The sequence below is a fragment of the Hyperolius riggenbachi genome, chromosome 7 (assembly GCF_040937935.1).
Source record: "Hyperolius riggenbachi isolate aHypRig1 chromosome 7, aHypRig1.pri, whole genome shotgun sequence".
In the NCBI taxonomy this organism is placed as follows: Eukaryota; Metazoa; Chordata; class Amphibia; order Anura; family Hyperoliidae; genus Hyperolius; species Hyperolius riggenbachi.
The window spans coordinates 179,016,993-179,039,617 of NC_090652.1; the positions used below are offsets into that span (position 1 = coordinate 179,016,993).

The following is a 22,625-nucleotide window of genomic DNA, read 5'->3' on the forward strand; positions in this document are numbered from 1 at the left end:
TTTACACCCGTGTCAAGGAGAAGGCGAATGAAGTCCTGCTTTCCCGGTATACGGGATTGACCAATCCATTTTAAACGAACCACGTTTCTCCTCCCCCCGCACACGGGTGCATCCCCCCTTGTTCCAAGGGAGCAGGCACTCTTCTACCGCCAGTAAAGTTACCCTCTTTCCTACCGTTTGCCCCTGGGCATATGAGGTTGATTTGTTGACCCGTGACTAGGTCGAAACAGCAGGCACCGCCACCTCCCCCCCCCTCCCTCACGATGGAGGTCAAACCCGGGGCAGAAGAGGAAGCTGTCTGTCTTACAGAAGGATGACATTCCCCTACACCTTTAACAATTTCCATAAGGATCTCGTTACCTTTGATATCGTAACAAAAAAGTACTTCATTTCTAATCAGAAATCTAAAGGCAGTTGTTTTAAAATCCAACTGGATGCCCATGCTTGAGTCACCCAGTCCTATTGAAGTAATCCTACTTAGGTCAATGTCTTCCGGTAAAGGTAAGAAATCAATAGTTTTGCATGTTTTTGCATCCAATATATACAACACCTTTAATTCAAACACATATCGCCTATCACCGGCTATGAAATCACTGATTACTTTTTCATATACAAAATCAGTATTTTTTACAACACATTGGGGTGAGACTGTTTGACCAGACAAAACCGGGACCCCAGGAGGAGGATCTAATTCCCCCGGCAATCCCCCCACAGATATTAAAGCATCTTTATTATTAGCAGCAGAGCCAGGGACCAGCGCCGACCCTGAACGACCACTGCTTCCACTTCGCCAAAAATGGTGTCTATCTTTTTAACAGTAGTCGTGGCCAAATCTGCCCCCCGGCTCGTACCAAACATTTCAACACAATCAGTATTTGGAGGCTGTAAATCACCCATAGGATTATCATTAACCATACTATCAGTGGGCTTACCATTAGTAAGAGTCCCATTCACACTTGTGGCTGTGGGTTGCTTAGAAACTTCCACAGCTTCAGAAAAATGCTTACCATTTGTCCCAGTCTCAGCATCAGGGGGAACCACAGTGCTATTGTCCCCAACATTACTTGAATTCCTGTGGCCTACAGCAAGTTCCACCGCTCATCCTCTGCTGCCAGACACACAGGACTCCTTTCTCTGTGCTTTTACAGCGCTACTGCCTGTTCCAGCAGCTTCCCCACTGCTAGGTCCAGCAGCTGCCATCGCGGGGAACCTGCTGACGTCACTTCCGGTTCGGGTGACTTCACTTCCGGTTTGGGTGACGTCCCTTCCGGTTCGCGCCGGCCGCTTCTCAGCCAGTCTAGGCCCTGCATTCTCGTCAGTACACAGGCGTGGAGTGCAGGGCTGGCTGCGGTGGCCATGTTTTTTCCGGACAGTAAGTTTTAGCTTAGTTTTTCTCCTCTTTGCTGCTCTAGGCAGCGATTTCCGCAGGTTTGCCTCTATTTTCTTTTCCACCAGGTCAGCATCACTGGCAGAATCCTGATTCCCAGGGGGCACAGAAGGCACATCAGGGAGGGAAGGTCCATCACTCCCAGCAGGCAAACCAGGCTGACTGCCCACTTCCACCACATCAGCGCTGGCAGGTTCCTGGCACACAGGGGTTGCAGGGGGCACATCAGCAAACACAGGCACTTTGCTCTCCACCACACCAGCACTCTTGGCAGCCTCAGGTACAGGCTTCATAACTTCCGTATGGACAGTGTCAGCGGGTTCCTGAGTAGGGGACACATTAGACACATCACTCCTCACACCGACCGCCATGTTAGACTGTATCTCTGTAGCTTTATCAGCACAGCCTTCCTCTCCAGCAACAGCCACACTCTCGTCTGCAGGTTCTCTGAGCACAGCCGGATCAACAATACCCTCCACACCCTCCAGGGTCACTTCCATCTCTTCTACCTGCCCACACACGGTCTCACTGGGATTACCCTCCACCCTTTCTGCGGGACTTAAGGTTGGGAGTTTTCGGAATGCCTCAGCTCTCAGGTCAGGTGCAGGGGTTGCTCTCTCCAAGGTCTGTTTTGTGGCTTGCTGGCAAAACCGTGCGGCGTTCCGATAGGTCTCTCTGAAGGGTCCACCCTTCTCCTCCAGCTCTGCCACCACTTTTTGCTGTTTAATCACTTTTTCTTGCAGTTCTGCCGTCACCGGGTCTGTTTGGAGGAACTCGGGTCTCCATCTCACTCCAAACCTGCTGATTCTTTCTTTCAACTGCATTTCTAGTTGATCACACAAATGTGAATGGTAACACATTGCTTTGTTCCAGGCAACCACGTCCGCTACAATGTTCCTGGAAGCTGCCTCTCGAACAGACCCCCTTCCCCTAGGTATGACATGTCAGGGGGGGGCATGAGCCGGCTGCTCCATTGCTGGAAGCAGCCGGCTAGTGTAGGGAGGGCCCCTGCAGGCCAAGGCCTGAGCTGGGACCTCAGGAGTCTCTTAAGCCCAAAACCAAGCACAGTACTGGGCTAGGTATAAGCCAGTTATGCTGCTCTCTGGATCTCAAAGGAGCTCCAAAACACACAACCTCTCCCCAACCTGCCCAGCTGCTATTGATGTGTGTGATGCCGGGGAGGTAGGAGACGCATTTCAGCGCCAATGGAGCCTGATGGTGCAGTATCGTTAGTATAGGACAAATTTATTTTAATGCGAGATTATACTCACAGGATTAGGTTGCAAAGTTGCAACCACCTTATGCGCATGCAGGGAACAACCGTCTCTGCTCGGTATCCCGGATCCAACTGGAACTGGGCGGTTGCTCTCTCCACTCCGCACACTCCACTTTGCAGTTATTTATTTGTAAAAAATGTTTGGAATCATGTATGATTTTCGTTACACTTCTCACGTGTACACCACTTTGTATTGGTCTTTCATGTGGAATTCCAATAAAATTGATTCATATTTGTGGTAGTAATGTGACAAAATGTGGAAAACTTCAAGGGGGCCGAATACTTTTGCAAGCCACTGTAAGTGTAGACTTATATACTTATATATAAACTTATATACCAATAAAGAACTTATTTTTAAAATAAACTTCTAGATAGAGGTAAGCTGCCTCTTATGTATATTTTACATAGATAAGACCAACCAAAGCCGCTACTACAATTCTAGGGCGCCTCCCTGACACCATTTACCAGTGATGTGGAGTATGATTGTTAGGCAAGGGAAGCCTGAAAATGTCCCGCATGCGCAAATGGCCATTGTAAATTGGAGAGTCGCTTTCAACTGTGTGCTTGTGAAAATGACAAACTTTTTGTGCCACGCTGGTCAAAATCTTTGTGCAAATTTTCAAAGGAACAATTCCTCCTAGAGACTATAGCGCACCATTAGTGCTTATGTGGATCATTGTTATCTATGTACAATTGTTATCTATGTACAGTTGACATCTGACTCCACTGTATACAAATTTGTTACGCTCGCCCTGTATATATGGGTATAGCGATCTGCAGTTTGTAGTAGATGGTGGCGCTATTGCTTTCATAACTTCAACAGTTATCGGTACTGTATATGTAGCCATCCTGCCAGCATGGCTATTGAGTTCCTGAACAAAATAGCCTCTGTTTATAAACATATTGCCTCGACTTGTGGTTCTATGAATATTCAGCCCTGAAACAGTTAACTGCTAAATACTTTGCTTTGTTTGCAGTTTTCCTCCCACATGAAGGTGAGATATTCCTGTCATCAATAGCAGAGCAGTTTTTATGCTGTGGAGCTTTGTAGCCAATGAGAGAAAGATAGAAAATCCAACATCGTGATTGAAATCCGTGATTGTACAGTGATCACAGTTGTCAATCACGGATTCAGCCAGTGTTAAGCGAAATCTACCCGTGATCACGGCGCCAAATCCGTGACTGGGGGAAAGGAAGTCACTGGCCAATAAGAGGCCCTCAGAGTAGGCCCTAGCAACCAATCACAGGAGGGGAGGCTCTCTTACGGAGCTTCATCCTTGCTAATAGACTGTGGCACTGAGAACATCTCCAGGCCATATTGTTGCAAAGCAAGAGCATTTTTGTAAAAAAAAAAAACAGTGTTTGTTAACTCATTTGATTGCACTCTCACTGTATTTGATACTTGTATTTAGCTAGGCAGCCAGTGATTTAGTCATTGTAGTCGTCGTGTGACAGACAGCGTACAGACTACAGAAAAATGCATTATTATGCTTAGTCACCTATACTCCGCAGAAGTACCCAGGTAAACATAGGTGTCCTAACTCTCTGGCCCTGTAACATGCATAGTGCAGACATGCAAACACATTCATTGCATCAAACCTATCAATGGATTAGGAGCACACATCCTGACGTCCTCTCCTGGGACAGACAGTGCATCTTACCAATCGCACAAGGGAGCTAACGTTATGTGTCCATGTGCACCATGCACATACACCAGCATAAGCTGTGTGCATGCTGACAAATACATACAGGGGAAGGAGGGAGTGCACTGAATTAGACCCTAGCCACAGGGGTCAGTAACAAGAAAAAAATACATATATCCAGGCACATCGCCTCTAGTTAGGACATTAAATAAGTTATTAAGGAAAGGGAGGTGCTGAAGGGGGTGTGGCTAGAAAACAGCAAAAATCTATTAACCCTTTGCACTCTCGCATGCAAATGTTCAAACAAATGCATTCACAGATTCACTCATCCAGGCACAACTGTTATCCCTACAGCTAAGTTAAAAGCCGGGGTTTTCGTTCACAGAAGAATGCATTCTTATGCTTAGTCACCTATACTGCGCAGAAGTACCCAGGTAAACATAGGTGTCCTAACTCTGGCCCTGTAACATGCATAGTGCAGACATGCAAACACATTCATTGCATCAAACCTATCAATGGATTAGGAGCACACATCCTGACGTCCTCTCCTTCCCCTGTATGTGTTTGTCATCATGCACACAGCTTATGCTGGTGTATGTGCATGGTGCACATGGACACATAACGTTAGCTCCCTTGTGCGATTGGTAAGATGCACTGTCTGTTTCAGTGTACAGACTATTGAGTGCTGTGCAGCTAAGTGCAGGGCTGCAGGCAGGCATTCACTGATGTTAGTGCTCTATTACTGTATTTGATACTTGTATATTTAGCTAGCCAGCCAGCGAATTAACTTAAGTTAGTTGTAGTCACTCAGTGTAGTCAGTGTCAGTGACATTACAATACAATACAATAACATTTCTATAGCGCTTTTATCCCATAGGACTCAAAGCTTTGTACTGTGCCAGCATGCAGTTACTTTGCTGTATGTAGTGCAGGCAGGCAGATGTTCACTGATTTTAGTGCTCTATTACTACTGTATTTGATACTTGTATATTTAGCTAACCAGCCAGTAAGTGATCAACTGAAGTTACTTGTAGTCGCTCAGTGAAGTCAGTGAAATTGTACTGTGCCAGCGTGCAGGCCACCACGCGTTCACTTATTTTACTGCTGTATTACTGTATTGAGTATTTGCGCCGTCTGCACATATTTTTTTTCTTGTCTGTCTGTTAAAAAAAAAAAAAAAAAATCAAGAATTAAACCCCCTGTTATATTCTGTCTGTCCCCACACACATATTATTGACAGTAAAAAGCAGCACAGTTTCCATCTTCAAATACTGTGCATAGAGAATGTCTGCCAGGGGCCGTGGCAGGAGAGGAAGTGCCATTGCCACTGCCGCGTCCGGGACTGGTCCACCACCAGGGAGAGGACACTCAGCTGTAGGGGATGCAGCAGAGAGGCGTCCAGCAGCAGCACAGAGGAAGCAGGGATAGGTCCAGCAGTGGGCATGGAACACAGGCAGCTGCTTTAGCTGGCACCGCCATCATCAGCACCACCACCACGCAAACCTCAATCAGAGGGAGAGCTGCCACATCCACTTTGCACCATAGGGGGGGTGTATATGTCCCCAATATGGATCTTTTTCCATGTGTCCACTGTCCACCCTGGATGCAAGCTATGCAGTGTGTAACTCCTGCAAAAAAACCTTGATCCGTGGGCGCAATGCGGCCAAGATAGGTACCTCATCCCTCCAGAGACTCCTGAAGAGCTATTACCAGAAGTATTTTGCAGAGTTTAAGAGGCTGAAGGACCAGGAAGGGGGTGGTCAGAGCAGGAGACCCACCGTGCAGCATTCAGGAGCAGTAGCAGCAGCAACAGCAGCAGAATCATCCCTCCCTCATGATTGTCAAGCCGCCGCAGCAGGACCAAAACGCACTTCTCCCTCTAGTGCGCCCTCGGCAGCTCATGCCGCAGACATTGAGGCTGGTGAGGCCAGCCAGTTCTCATTGACGTCCTCTGCTCCCTTCAGTGCTCCCTCCTCAGCTTCCCCTGCAGGACATCGGCAGACCCTGCTAAGTGACAGCTTTCAAGGTTTGACCAAGCCTCTGCCTCCTGGCCACAGACGCATCTGGAAGCTGAACGGCTTGCTGGCCTGGGCCATGTTTTCACAGTTATTTCCGTACAACCTGGTGCTGGAGGGGAGCGATGTGTGCGTGTTGCTCCAGTTTGGGATCCCAGAGAGGCGGATCCCCAGCCACCACTACTTTACAAGGACCGCGATCCCAGCTCTGCACAAGTTTGTGGTGGCAAACGTGGCCCATTCGCTTGACCACACCATGGGCGAGCTGGTCCATATCACCATGGACTCGTGGAGCAGCCGATTTGGGACAGACCGCTACCTGTCAATTATCGCACATTGGGTGACAGTGGTGGAAGGGGGTGAGAACACAGCAGCAGCAGCTGGCATGGCAGCAGGCCAGCTGGTGGTGCCACCACGTGGGATCAGGGGGGATGCAGCAGGCTCCTCTGATCCCATTCCCTCCACACTCCGCAAGCAAGCCCACCTCAGCAGCACAAAGCCTCGCCACTGCAAAGCGCTGCTGAAAATGGTCAGCCTGGGGAAGGAGAAACTGACGGCCGCCCACATCCTGCCCGCCCTCAGGAAGCAGAAGCAGAGGTCAGAGGCCTCAAAGTCTGTTACGTGGCATCCAATAATGGGTCCAACCAGGTGGCTGCACTGCACAGGGAACAGCTCGAACACATCCCCTGCTTGGCCCATGTCCTCAATTTGGTGGTGCAGCGCTTCTTGCGCACCTTCCCGGAGATGGACCAACTGCTGGAAGCTGCGCGGGAGCTGGTGTGCAATTTCTGCTGCTCCGCCACGGCCCCTGCAACCCTGGCCCACCCGCAGCAGCTCGAGGGCCTGCCATCACACCGCCTGATCATAGATGTCCCAACTTGCTGTAATTCAACCAATGCGATTTTGGAGCGGCTGTGCCAGCACAAGACAGCTCTTAAAAGGTACATCTGTGAGGTGAAAATCTACGGCTTCACCAACCTGCAGCTGATCTCCACAGCTGAGTGGATACACATGCAGCAAGTGTGACTGGTCTTGGCTCCCTTTCTGCAAGGAACCAAGATGGTGAGTAAGGAGCAGGCATCCATCTGTGAGTGGGTGCCCCTGGTTTGCCTGCTGGACAGGGCGATGTGTGATCTGATGGCCAAGGGGGAGGCAGCCCTGACCAAGCTGGATCAGGAGCAGTTGGCAGCACAGTTCACCTCACAGGAGGAGGACGACGACTTTCAGATAGTGGAGGAGGAGTTAGAGGTCCCTAACCTGGATGCTGAGGGGGAGCAGCAGAGTGCCGCTGCCATTGTGCGGGGGTGGCGGTTTCAGGAGGACATGGTGCAGGGAGACGAGGACAGGCATGTCCTCTCGGGCGACGATGATGAAGATGTGTGCCAATGCCTGCCTCTTCCCCATGGCTGCACACATGTTGCACTGTCTTCGCAGGGACCCCCGGGTGATCCAGATGCATGAAAGGGAGGACATCTGGATCACCTTAATCCTGGACCCACGTTTGAAGAGGAAGCTGGGACAGTTTATGTCGCCATCCACCACCAAGCACCGTACAAGGGAGTTGCAGGGGGCCCTTGTGCGCAGACTACAGGAAGCATTCCCCCAGCCTTACACTCCCGCTGTTGCTGTTCTACCAACTCAGCAGCAGGTGCCTGCGGCCATCAGCAGCCACAGCAGCAGCATCCGGCACCCCGGAGACCTGCCGAGCCTAACAAAGAGCCTGTATGCAGTGGAGCTGCCCAGACCAGAGGTGCCAGCCACAGCATCCTCCTCCAACCAGCACCAGCGACTGACTAGCATGGTGTCTGACTACATGGGGTCATTCAGCGGCTTTGACACCGACAGCCCCGTGGACCCCTTGGATTCAAGAGGCTGGAGATCTGGAGGGAGCTTGCCCAGTATGCCCTGGAAGTCCTGTCCTGCCCCCCTTCCAGTGACTTCTCCGAGAGATGCTTCAGTGCGACCGGTGGCATGGTCACCGAGAAGCGCACTCAGCTGTCCGAGGACACTGTGGACAAACTCACCTTCCTCAAAATTAACCAGGCTTGGGTGGAAGGTGAGTTCCTTGCCCCTGGGAATTTGAATAATGCCTGACTTTTCAATGCAAGTTACAACCTACTCTTAAAGTGAATGGGTACCACTTTAAAAATAAAAAAAGTCAGATACTCACCTAAGGAGAGGGAAGGCTCGGTCCTAATGAGCCTTCCCTCTCCTCTCCCGGTGCCCGGTCCCGCGCAGGATCCCCCGTAGCAGTATTCGACCAGTTCGGTCAAATACTGCCACTTCCGCCGCCAAAGGGAGGTTTCGGAAGCCTTCGGGAGCCCGAGTGCTCTCGAAGACGGGCCCTCCATACTACGCATGCGCGAATGCCCTCTATGACGCATTCGCGCGTGCGTAGTATGGAGCGGCCCGTCTTCGGAAGCCCGAGTGCTCCCGAAGACCTCTGAAGTCCCTGCGGCGGCAGACGCGAACGGGGGAGCCAGCGCAGCACCGAGGGCACCGGGAGAGGAGAGGGAAAGCTCATTAGGACCGAGCCTTCACTCTCCTTAGGTGAGTATCTGACTTTTTTATTTTTAAAGTAGTACCCATTGGCTTTAATTGGCCTGGTTTATTTAATTTTTTGCTGTGGTGCTACCCTCTTGTCCCATGGCCTCATATGCTGCTGCTGCTGACATACGCTGCTCCTCCTGCTGCAGCATTTCCCTCCTGCAGTCCGTGTTCCCCCCGCCAGGGTCCACAGATTCTGTAATGTTTGGGTGGCGTTTTTATGCTGTGGTACCAATAGTGAGGTGTCATAGTCTTCTGTGCTGCTGCTGAGTGCTGCTTAGTCCTCCTCCACCTACTGCCGTTGATGTTGTATTTACTAAAGTCTGTGTACCCACGACAGGGTCCACGGATGTTTACATTTTTGGACTGATTTATCATGCTGTGGTGCCACAGTCTTCTGTACTCCAGCATGCGTACGTACAAAAAGGGCGCCTGGACAAAAAGGGCGCGGGGTGTAAACTCTAAATAATAATTAATCATTAATAGGGTTTATAAATATAGTGTGCTATATTTCGTTTACAAATAATGTTTAACAAAATTATAAATCATTAAATAATGTTTATGAAATCGGAAATTGTGAAAACGTTAATCTTCCCTGTTTCAAAAGTTAAACTTATAATTACGTTTATAAAAAAACCAATAATAGATGTTTAATTGTTATAATTGTATATTATTGTGAATAACCGTCATTTATGGTTTGTTCTTATAATAAAATCTGAAAATATTGTTTATAAAGATGATATAAATATAACTACGTTCGTAATAAGTGTTGTAATACATTAGTAATTATTACTAAAATTTTACTAAAACTATACCTAAGCCTACTCTTACACAGAACCCTACCTGTACCTATCCCTAACCCCTAGACTCCCCTGTTGGTGCCTAAACCTAAGACCCCCCTGTTGGTGCCTAAACCTAAGACCCCCCTGTTGGTGCCTAAACCTAAGACCCCCCTGTTGGTGCCTAAACCTAAGACCCCCCTGTTGGTGCCTAAACCTAAGACCCCCCTGTTGGTGCCTAAACCTAAGACCCCCCTGTTGGTGCCTAAACCTAAGACCCCCCTGTTGGTGCCTAAACCTAAGACCCCCCTGTTGGTGCCTAAACCTAAGACCCCCCTGTTGGTGCCTAAACCTAAGACCCCCCCTGTTGGTGCCTAAGTAACCCTCCCTGTACCTACCCCTAACCCCTAGACCCCCCTGTTGGTGCCTAAACCTAAGACCCCCCTGTTGGTGCCTAAACCTAAGACCCCCCTGTTAATGCCTAAACCTAAGACCCCCCTGTTGGTGCCTAAACCTAAGACCCCCCTGTTGGTGCCTAAACCTAAGACCCCCCCTGTTGTTGCCTAAGTACCCCTCCCTGTACCTACCCCTAACCCCTAGACCCCCCTATTGGTGCCTAAACCTAAGACCCCCCTGTTGGTGCCTAAACCTAAGACCCCCCTTTATTATGTGGATAATAATGTTTTACTAATTGTGGATTCAAAAAATATTTTGCAATTTACGTTACGTACTGATTGCTTTATTTTGTGAATAATAATGTTTTACAAACAGTAAGGGATAAAACTTTAAATAATGTTTTAATTATTTAAATAAGATAAATATGTTTAGTATTTTCATAAACGTTATTCGGCACGGGTGCATTTTATAAACGTAAATCACCACAAGTTCAGTTATAAATCATTAAACATCGCTGGGCGCCGTTTGTAAACTTTATTTAGCTCCTGGCGCGTTTATAAACTTTATTTAGCTCCGGCGCCCTTTTTTCCTACTCGGCGCCCATTAAACGCTATTTATTATGGGAGTGAATGGCGGCGCCCTTTTTGTCCACTAGCGGCATGCGCCCTTTTTTCCCAGCTCCCTCCAGCATAGTACTGCTTAGTCCTCCTGCTGCTGCCTCTGATGTTGTATTTGAGAGCAGTCTGTATACCCACCGACAGGGTCCACGGGTGCTTACATTTTACGGGCTGATTTATCATGCTGTGGTGCAACCAGTAAGGTGCCACAGTCTTCTTTGCTGCCGCAGAGTGCTGCTTAGTCCTCCTCCTGCTGCTGCCTCTGATGTCGTATTTGACAGCAGTCTGTGTACCCACTGACAGGGTCCACGGATTCTTACATTTTTGGGCTGATTTATCATGCTGTGGTGCAACCAGTCTTCTGTGCTGCCACAGAGTGCTGCTTAGTCCTCCTGCTGCTGCCTATGATGTTGTATTGCTGCAAAAAAACCAAAAACCTCTCTGGGTGTTTTTGTGGTGTTGTCCACTCATCCTCCTCCAGTGATACCACCGCCAGGTGCCATTGGGACTCATCACCTGCCTGCATGGTTGTAGTTTGCTAGGGACTCTGCTTGGGGACTCTGTGATTGCTTAAATGTATTTCCATGTTTAAAACCAATTATTACCAATTAATAGCCACATTTAAAGTGTTAATTTCACTTTACAATCGATTTTTCAAAAACAAAATTCTTTTTGATTTTTTTTCTTAAGTTGTAGCCACTTCTCACCTTTATAGGTGATTGTATTGTTGATTGTAGCATATATGGGGGCTTTGCTATTAACGTTCATGTCAAATCTGTGATCACGGCTTTTACTGACAATCACAGCATTCATATACCTGTATATCTATCTATCTATCTATCTATCTATCTATCTATCTATCTATCTATCTATCTATCTATCTATCTAATAATCCAGCTTGTGTCATATTCCTGCTGCTGCTCTCTTGAGTGAAGCCTTCCACTTTAGCCTTGTGGACTACGAATACGGTTTTATATAAGAGTTCCAACTGCCGGCCCTGTTGCTTAAACTAACACTGGCTAATGTTCAGGGAAATTAGTTTAAATGTTTATCTGAATTCAGAAAACTGAAGGAGGCCAAGGCTCAAATTGGGCTTTAGCGCCGTTGGCGGAGGAGGTTTATCTGAATTTAAATCACATTTGTGATTTAAAGTGCACTTAATAATTTACTGTAATTTGGGGATTTTACATCTCTGGAGTATCTGGTGCTTCATTGGGCCACAACTCTTCCAGAGGCTTTATATATGTAATATATATAGCGGGTGTGTGACACACACACACACACACACACACACACACACACACACACACACACACACACACACACACACACACACAGACACACACAGACACACACAGACACACACAGACACACACAGACACACACAGACACACAGACACACACACAGACACACACACACACACAGACACACACACACACAGACACACACACACACAGACACACACACAGACACACAGTATATATATAGTATTGGTGAAGTCAGACTATTTGTATTGAGGTGATAAAAATCAATCAACAAGTGTCACTTTTGTACACAATGTAATTAGGCTATCTTAACTGGATGTATTTTTAGTATTTGATTACTGACTTTTAGTAGGATCCTAAAATAGATCTAGAGCTAAGCGTAGTGTGGTAGTTGGCAACTACATGTAATACTAGGCTATAGTTAAAGAGAACTTGAACTGAAAATAAAAAAAGTCAAAATACCCATACAAGGGTCATACTTACCTCCTGTGTAGTCTACTCCTCAATCTTTTTCTTTTCTCCTGCGTTCCGTTTGTCCACTGTGATAAATGGAATTCTCTGTCCTCCATTTTAAGAATGGCCATTACCCCAACCGACAGCTGCTGATATATAACTGACAGCAACTGGTATATTTCAGTTCTGACAAAATATTGTCAGAACTGGAAGGGATCACGGTAAGAAGAAAATGGTGAGATTCTGAGAGGAACTGATGGTGAGGTTAGTATGTAATATTGATTTGCAGGTACATCATGTGTTCATTTTAAATAATTTTACTCGCTTCAGGTTCCCTTTAAGTTTAAAAGCAAAATTCATAAAAAACTTGACTGTTCATGTTTCATTCAGTGGGCTTGATTCACAAAGCGGTGCTAACTGTTAGCACGCTTGTGAAAAGCCCCTCTTCACCCCTAAAGTCAGTTTGGGCATGATAAATAGCACTCGCGTGCAAAGTCCCACGTGCAAAACATTGCGCGCACAGCGTGGTGCACGCGAAAGTTGCATCGCGGTACGATGAAAACGGCGCACCCAATGCGCATATAAGGTCGCATTGGGTGCAACCTTAACATCGCATGGTGTGACATTAAGGTCGCACCCAATGCGACCTTATAGGCGCATCGGGTGCGCCGACTTTGCATGCGATCTGATTTACAAAACGGTGCTAACCTAGCTAACCTAGTTAGCACCCTAGTTATCAAGCCCAAAGTCTTTAGGCGTGCTAACTGGGTTATCACCACTTTGTGAATCAAGCCCAGTATGCTTTACAACACTGTATGACAGAATATGGTAGGGTATCAAGATTAATAGGTAGAAGGATCTTACTTGCAAGTTTGCTCCTATCATCTCCAGCAACAACAACGATCCAATCTCTCTGAATTGTGATGGCCATAGCTGTGCTAGCCAGATTGGCTATATTCGCAATTGTGATAACAAGAATGTAGCACAATGTCTATACAAAAAAACAAAAACAAGTTTATGCAACAATAAGGACATAAAATCATATTAGACTACGTGTAAAAATATCCTCCTAACAATTTCCAAAGTGTAACAAACATAGAAGAGGCAGCTGCGGTAAACAGCGCTACCACTGCAGCTGCCTCTATCTCCCTGCCTAGCGATCTATCCACGTCTAGCACACCAAGGACGGGTCTGTCAGCCGCACATAGGGTCGCATTGTTGCGCGCGCGCGCACAGGACCTTTATGCGGGGAGGAGGCGCGTTAGTTGACCGGCCGGTCGGCTGACGTCAGAGGAGACGCGCGCCGCTCCTCATTGGCTAATGGGAGTGGAGGGCCTGAGGGGTCTCCTCTGCTTCTTAAGCCTTGCTGAATCACTCGCAACTTGTCTGCTGTTGCGAATACTTCGTGTTAGTGCTCAGACCTTTTGATAGCTTAACCAGTTAGCATTGAAAGACTGTATATTATCTGTGTATGACTACTTTTACGCTCTGTGATTCTGTACTTCTGCCCATCTGATATTGCTGCCGACCTCTGCCTGTTTAATCTTCTTGTCTTTGCCTTCTGATTTTGTACTGTATCTGTCTGTCTGTTGCCAACTCGATTAGTCTGACCACTCTACTCTCCCCAGAGGGCCCTTGACTCTGGTGAGGGGCTCTGTACTGTTAGTACCCACCAGCTCCTCTGGTGAGGTATAGCTAAACCTAGCAGTACTACTGTGCACCAATACACCACTGTGCATTAAAGCTATCACGTGTCTGTTAACTATACTTGCATTATTGGTGATTCTGCAGATCACTATATAATCAGGTATAGTATCTGCATTATTGGTGATACTGCAGATCACCACATAATCAGAAATCTGTTATTTGCTGACACCAATCGTTACAAGCAAATTAGGTGGTCTAAAACATCTAACAAGGCATTCATAAACCTTAGGCCTGGTTTACTCAAGGTGCCCATACAATATTTGAATTGTGGCATTGATATCCCGAAGATTTGATTATAATGATCAAACTGAGAGAGACTAATGCCCAAACGTGTCCATCTAATCGTTGTTTGGATCAATTTTCACCCAACTCGATGGAAACAATCAATCTGGCAAGATCTCGCTTTAACCTCTTGAGGACTGCAGGGCTAAACCCCCCTAGTGACCAGGCAATTTTTAGTTTAAAAGGCCACTGCAGCTTTAAGGCCAAGCTGCAGGGCCGCACAACATAGCACACGAGTTATTCCCCCCCCCCCTTTTCTCCCCACCAACAGAGCTCTCTGTTGGTGGGGTCTGATCGCTCCCCCCATGTTTATTTTTTTTTTAATAAATATTTGTGTTGCCGCTTTTTTTTAAAAAAAACCCTCTTCCTTTAAATCCCTTCCCTCCCTCGCTCCCTCCCTCCCCACAGCCGGCCAATTACGGCGATCGGCTGTCATAGGCTTCTGCCTATGAGAGCCGATCGCTCTCTTGTCCCCCAGGGGGACAGCCGTGTCACACGGCTGTCCCCAGTGCAGCACTGCTGCTGATCGCAGCGCTGCACAGAGTAAATAGCAATAGCAATAGCCGCTCGGAGACTGTAGGCGGGGCGGAGCTCCGCCCCCCAAGCAGGAGATGCGCGCGCAGCCTGCGTGCGATCTCCTGCAAAACAGAGCCCCAGGACTTTACGCCAATTGGCGTTAGGCGGTCCTGGGGCTGCCGCCGCGGCCGCGCCTACTGGCGTGACGCGTTCGGCAAGAGGTTAAAGGGCTCAGTCGGGTGCGCAGCTGCAGCAATGTTTAACTTTCCAGTGATCTCCAGACGGTCTCCCTCCATGTGTAATATTTACCCAGAGGCGGGACAAGGTCCTCCAGCACCCAAGGCTGAGACACCAAAGTGCGCCCTTCCATCCCTGCCACCCCAGCCGTCACACACTGATTGCTATTAGACTAAGAGGTGCCACAGAGCCCACAACCTCCCCAACACCTTAATATCTAGTTATCTGGCTTGCAGTCACTGCTATGTATCCCCTTTTCTTATTTCTTTCTGCTTCAAACACAATTAGGAATGACAGCTGAATGAATTGTGCGCCCCCTCCTACACTGCGCCCTGAGGCTGGAGCCTCTCTAGCCTATGCCTCGGCCCGGCCCTGTATTTACCCCCTAGGCCTGTGGTGAATGTTGCAGTGTAGTTAACCATTTTAAGACAAGCAGGCGTATTAAAACGTCCTGCTGTAGCCACTTAATGGCTACAGGACATTTTTATAAGTTAAGCAACGCAGCTGCCGCTGAATGGGTGCACATAAGAAAAGTAAAAAAACAAACAAACACACATTTAACATAGACAAAATACACCTTTATTTCCAAATAATATATTGTCACCAACTCACCATACTTTGTAATAGGAACATAATTCAAATCTTGTAATAACCAGGATAAATAGGCAGATAAAATGTGTGGGTTTTATGTACAGTTGCAGTGTCTATATTAAAACTATACGGGATGAAATTGTAGAAATAGTGTATCTTTTTTCCCCCTGTTTTTTCCCTTTAAAATCCATAGAAAATAAAGTAATTACTGAAAACAAATATCAACCCCAAAAAGCCAGGTATGTAAGTGGCTGACTCAGTCCTGACTCACACAGGAAGTGACTACAGTGTGACCCTCACTGATAAGAAATTCCAACTATAAAACACTTTCCTAGCAGAAAATGGCTTCTGAGAGCAAGAAAGAGATAAAAAGGGAGATTTCTTATCAATGAGGGTCACACTGTAGTCACTTCCTGTCTGAGTCAGGACTGAGTCAGCCACTTACATACCTGATATTTAACTCTTTCAGACAGAGAAAGAAAAAAAAGAACTCAGCATAGTTATTTGTGTGCTAGGCACTGTACATACACATGTCTATCTCATCATGTCATATGTTACTTCGGATATCCTTTAAAAGCTATTACTCCATGTGTGTACTGATATTACAGTAACCTGTTTATTGCTATCTGCTGGTGGGGGGAGGACTGAGTTTACTTATTACTTCTATCTTCATTACGTACAGTATAAGCTGTTACTCTGTGCCTATGATGTGAGTAAGCTAGCTGCAGCATTTGCTGATCTCTGCTCTACTCACACAGTACATTATAAGTTGTTACTCTGTGCTTGTATTGATCGTAAACTAGCTGCACTGTGTGCTTATATCTACTACCTTAATTGTGTGCCTTAAAAGCCATTACTCCATGCCTCTATTGATATTACAAGCAGCTTAAGACAGCCATACACTGGTCGATTGCCACCAGATCGACCAACAGATAGATCCCTCTGTGATTGAATCTGATCAGAAAGGGATCTAATGGCTGCCCATACACTGCACACAGATTTTGAATTGATTTCAGCATGAAATAGATTCACAATCTGTGGAGCTGCCGCTGCAGCCTGCCTCTCCACCCTTGCTCACCTCGACAGCAGCAATACATTACCTGTTTTGCCTACGCGAGTCCCCAGGTCCGTGCTGACATTTTCTCCGGCTGACCTTCTTCATCTTCACTTGCAGATTTGATCACAGTGATCAAATCTGCTGTCTGTCAGTGGGAAATCGAGTAAATGTATGGGCACCTTTATTTACTGCTATCTGTTGGTGGGGGGAGGGCCGAGGCTACTTATTTTTGTCTGAGGGTAGCTGGGGAGAGAAAGGCAACCCAGTGGCGTAGTGTCAGAGGCACTAGAAGGGGATGGGGAACAGTTTGTTAATGATTACTACTATTCACCAAGCTTCCCACCAGCCACATACTGCACTCTGAGTCTAACCCCCACAGAGTAGACTCAAGAGAGCAGTGGAATATTGACCTGCTCCAGAGCTGCATCAGATCTCCTCTTCCTCCTAGCAGTCCCTCGCTTTATGCTGCATACCCGGCTCCCAATCAAGTGACATGCATCGTGACTCCCGACTTGAGCCTGCGTAGTAGAGTGGACTGGTAAATATATTGCCCAGCGCTGTTCGGGGGCTGCCAGCGCTGGATCCAGGAGGCAGAAGAGAACGGGGAATCCTCAATAGGATCCAGAGGCTTCCCCATCACAAAGTACCGCAACTACCACCCCCCACCACCACGACCTCCACCGAGGGGAACTTTTTTCCTTACAGGATCTCTTTAAAAAAAAAAATAATCACAATCATTCTGGTTCCGAAAAAGACAGGGATGACAGATCTCAACTACAGGCGTATTACCCTTACTCTCACCATTATGAAGATCTTTGACAGACTGGTTCTCACCCATCTAACATGCTCCACTGATGCCCTCCTGGACCCACTGCAATTTGCATACAGGGCAAACAGGTCCAGAAGACGCCATCAATATTACATCACGGAACACCTATGCCAGGATCCTCTTCCTAGACTTCAGTTCTGCCTTTAATACCATTTGCCAGAACATTGAGATTTAGCATACTTGTAGATGGTGCAAGGACAACCAGTTTGTACTTTATCGAAGCCAGGGTGTTAAGCGTTCGGTTCCACAACGATCTGAGGTGAAGAGAGAACACCACCAAAGCCCAGAAGAAGGCTCAGCAAAGGTTGTTCTTTCTGAGACAACTGAGGAAGTTTGGAATGCTGCGGGAACTGCTGACCAGCTTCTACAGTGAAACCATCAAATCTATCCTCTGCTCCTCCATTGTCGTCTGGTACCCCAGCACAATCGCAAGTGACAGACTAAAACTTCAAGGAGTAATCAATGCTGCAGAGAGGCTCATCAGGTCACCCCCATCCCCACCAAAACTTTCAGGCACATGAACACCTTCTTCCTCAAAGTTGTCCTTCTCCTGATCCCGAGCCCCTGCAAAATCCCCTAGAACCCCATAACCGGTACATCTATGTACCCTTTATGAATGAATATGCCCAAATGTCTGTCCTTAACATCTGCTGATTGTACTATTACCAATGCCGTGTATACCAAAAATAATTCATTGCAAAAGCTGTCATGCTTGGCAAATAAAGCCGATTCTGATATAGGTATACTGCATTAGTATGAATTAGAAAATACAGGAATAGGTATCAACTCTGAAATGTTGCATCACCTATTTATAATATACATATCCTTCGACTGGAGAAAATTATTAACTCAAACTTCCTGTTTGATTGTATGATTTACTCCAATCGCAGGATAAGTGAGAGCCTGGAGCGGAGCTTGCGACTGCGTAGGGCACGGCATGATAAGGTAGCCGTTGCCCCGGCAGTATTGGGTTAATCTGGTGGGCGGGGGGCGGAGTTTAGGCGCGCGGCAAGAAGGGGTGCTTGGGTAAGGAGAAGGGGGCGGGTCATTCAGCTTCCGTGAGTGCTCAGGGAAAGAAGCTGGAAGCTGAGCGCCCGCACCCCGGAATGGACACCTTAGAGGAGCTAGTGGCACGGATCAGGTCGGAGGCTGCATCTCGCGGCCCGGCCTGGGTCCAACTGCAGCTGTCGGCGATGGGAGCCAGTATGACGGGGGAGGCTGGGGAGCCAGGTGCAGCTGCGGCGACCAGCGCTCAGACCCCGCACGTGGAGGAGAGAAGGACGTCCCGCCCACCGGACCGGCTCAGCCCTGAGCCTCCAGGTAGAGCCCAGCGCCGAGCGGGGAGCCCCAACCGAGACCCTCCGCCTCCCCCTGCTAAGAAGGCGTCAGATGGGACGCGGGGGGCTGCCGAGAGGAACCCTGAACGCCGTCAGGACTTACCAGGAGAAGGGCCGTCGGGCGGGGCAGCCAGCAGTGACGCAGCGGCCAGAAGACAGGAGGCCATCAGCCCCCGCACAGCGCGGCAGACAAAAAGGGCCCAGCGGAAGGACAACCACCCTGCGGGCGCCGCGCCACACACCGCGACGGCCCGGTCGGGTCACAGTGGGAGTAGCGGCTCCACCAGGAAGAGCAAGTCTGGAGGCCGGGCAGCTGTGCCCAAGAAGAAAACCAGGTCCCAGCAAGGAGTGAGGAGGCAACAGCCGGAGCAGCGGCCCAGTGGCCAGGCGGCCAGGGGCAGCTCCGCTTCCGAAGCTGAGTCAGCGGTCGAGGAGGAGGTCGTCGCCAGTGGATCCGGAGTGACGGCTGGCAGGGACTTGCGTCCGGAGCAGCCAGGTGAGGCCAATATAGCTGCTGTTAAGGCTTTAGCCACATTGTTGTTGGGTATGTGCGGGGTAGCCCCTGGGGGAGCGGGAGGCACTGGGGTGGCGGGGTCTCTGCAGCCAGGGCAGGGGCAGGTGGTACCAGATGGAGGTACAGGAGTCTTAAGTGTTGTGGGGGGAGCAGTAGTGGCACCGGGGTCTGCTTGGGCACCCGGGTCGGGGGGTGTGGGGGCTGGGTCGGCAAGTGTCCTGAGCCCGCCGGCATCTCAAGTAGATGTTGCGTCTCAAGCCAGGGTCCCGCTAGCGCAAGGGGTGGTTCAGGTGGCGCCGCCGGCGGCTATGGGTTTAGTGGGGGTACAAGCGGAGACTGTGGTGCGGCAGGAGGGGTCCTCTAGCGAGGTGGCACGTTCAGACGGGGCGGGACAGGTGCGTTTAGCAGACGCGGCTTTTGCAGAGCTATATGTGTGTTTTAACGGTCTCCTGGGTTTCCACCTAAAGCAGGAAGTTAAAGAAAGGATATGGAGAGGGGAGTATGTGGAGATATTTTCATTACTTCCCCTTGAGAAGTTTAACCTCGATAAAGGTAAGCCGGACGAGAAGAAGAGGGAGGAGGAACGGCGGTACAGATTGATTCCGCGCACTTTCCAGAATTGGTTCCAGGTGTTCTCAATTCTGGCGAGCGTGATCGGGGAAAGGCAGCCTGAGCATTGCTCGGCGCTCTTCGGTTACATGGATTCCATAGGGGAGGCTCATCGGTCCTATGGGGGTAACGCATGGTTGCGTTACGATGAGCAGTTTAGGCAAGAGAAAGCAGTTCGCCCTGCGGTGCGCTGGGACCACAAAGATATAACTCTTTGGATGCGTCTCATGATTCCAGCCAGAGGTCCTCAATCCTTTCAGGCAACGGCCAGCGGATCATCTGCAGGTGGTCAGCTGGCCACCAAAGGAAAGGGCGTGTGTTGGCAGTATAACGACGGTTCCTGTCGTTTTGGCCAATCATGCCGGTTCAAGCACGAGTGCTCCAATTGCGGGGGCTCGCACACGGCCGCAAGATGTTACAAACTCAAGAGAGGCAAGCATGCAGATGCTGGGCATAAAAGGGATGACGCCAGTAAGGGTGGCAGAGATGGTGGGGTTTCTAAGCAGGTTTCCTAATCAAGAAATAGCTGAATTTTTACGTTTGGGTTTTGAAGAGGGTTTTGTTATTCCAAGCAGCTGCTCGTTGCAGTGCAGCCCTCCGTTTAAGAATTTAAAATCCGCAAACGAGCGTCCGGAAGTTGTGGACAAGAAGATAGCTAAGGAGGTGGAGGCGGGGCGGTTAGCGGGCCCCTTTCAGACCTGTCCCTTAGTTGGTCTGGTGGTGTCCCCCCTCGGGGTGGTGCCAAAGAAAGAGCCCGGGTCATTTCGCTTGATTCACCATCTGTCTTTCCCACGGGGCGCTTCCGTGAATGATGGCCTGTCAAGTGATGACGCGTCGGTTGTCTATACCTCTTTTGACACAGCAGTTAGTTGGGTAAGACGGTTAGGGCAGGGTGCGTGTTTGGCGAAAACCGACATTGAGTCGGCTTTTCGTCTGTTGCCAGTTCACCCGTCCAGCTTCCGGTTGCTCGGGTGTTTTTGGAAAGGTAAGTATTTCGTGGATAGATGCTTGCCCATGGGTTGTTCGGTGTCGTGTGCGTTTTTTGAGAAGTTTAGCGGGTTTTTGGAATGGGCGGTAAAGGACGTGTCGGGCGTGCAGTCAGTCATCCATTATCTGGATGATTTTCTGTTTATGGGTCCGGCGGATTCGCCGGACTGTGCATATGCCTTGGCAACCATGAAGCATGTTTGCAACCGTTTGGGGGTCCCGCTGGCAGAAGAAAAAACGGAGGGGCCTGCTACGGTATTGAAATTCCTGGGCATCACCATCGATACGGTATCTATGGAATGTAGGTTACCGCAAGATAAGGTGGATGATTTGAAAGGGGCCATTGCGTTGGCAGTTCAGAGTAAGAAAATGACTTTGAGGGAGGTCCAGTCATTGGTGGGAAAACTGAACTTCGCATGCAGAATCATGCCCATGGGGCGTATATTTTGCAGGCGCCTGTCATTGGCGACGGCAGGGGTCGTGGTCCCACATCACAGGATTCGGATGACGGCGGATCTTCGGGCGGATCTCCGGGTTTGGCTGACATTCCTTGAGGAGTTCAACTGCAGGGCGGTTTGGATGCAGGATACGGTAAGTAATGCCGATTTGGAGTTATTTACCGACGCGTCGGGGTCCCAAGGCTTTGGGGTTTTCCTGGGGGGGCAATGGTGTGCGGCCCCCTGGGATGTGTCATGGATTGAGGCTGGTTTCACTACTAACTTGGTGTTACTTGAATTATTCCCCATAGTGGTGGCGCTGCGAATATGGGGAGGGCAGCTGGCGAACAAGCGAGTTAGGATCCATTGCGATAACATGGGGGTGGTTTCAGTGATCAATAATTGCTCGGCGTCATCCCCTCCGGTCATATGTCTGCTACGGCAGTTGGTGTTAGAGTGTTTGCGCCTTAACACATACGTGTTTGCAGTTCATGTGCCTGGGGTTGACAATGTGATTGCTGATGCGCTTTCTCGCTTTCAGTGGGACAGGCGGCTCCCGCGGCGGAAGAACGTGGGGTTCCTTGCCCATCCGCGGTGTGGAAGATTCCCTTCGGGCCGTGTCTGGAATGATCGGGAGATCGTTGTCCGAGCCATCAGCGGCAGCATACACGGCGGTCTGGAACGCGTGGGATGCTTTGATGAGTCAAGCTGGGGGTTGTGAGTCAGACGACGACAGACTGTGCTTATTACTGTATTTTTTGGGTAGGAACTTTGTGGATGGGGTGTCAGTGTCTGCGGTAGCAAAGAAAATGGCGGCGATGGCCTTTTGGTTTAAGGCCAGGGGTCTGCCAGACGCGACCAAAGATTTTAGGGTCCGGCAGGCGTTGAGGGGTTATAAAAAAGGGGCGGTAACAAGGGATTCTAGGCGCCCGGTTACGTATCAGTTGCTTGAACGTTTGTTGAGGGTGCTGCCGGACCTGTGTGTGTCACCCTACGAGAATGTCCTATTCTCTACGGCGTTTGTTTTGGCCTTTTTCGGGGCATTTAGAATAGGTGAGTTGGTGAGCCGCAGCAAGCTGGGAGCGGGAGGCATTCTCGCGCAGCACGTAACAGTGCGCAGCGATTCAGTAGTGATCCATCTGC

The 22,625-nt window shown here is 49.0% G+C and overlaps 1 protein-coding gene across 1 annotated transcript in view; it reads right to left on the reverse strand.

The window, feature by feature from the left end:
* Positions 1-22,625, reverse strand: part of SLC40A1 (solute carrier family 40 member 1) — a 445,358-nt gene that overhangs the window by 80,840 nt on the left and 341,893 nt on the right. Inside the window, exon 5 of the mRNA XM_068244931.1 lies at positions 13,244-13,370. Within this exon, the coding sequence (XP_068101032.1) occupies positions 13,244-13,370 (127 nt within the window). The remainder of the gene's footprint in view (positions 1-13,243; positions 13,371-22,625) is intronic.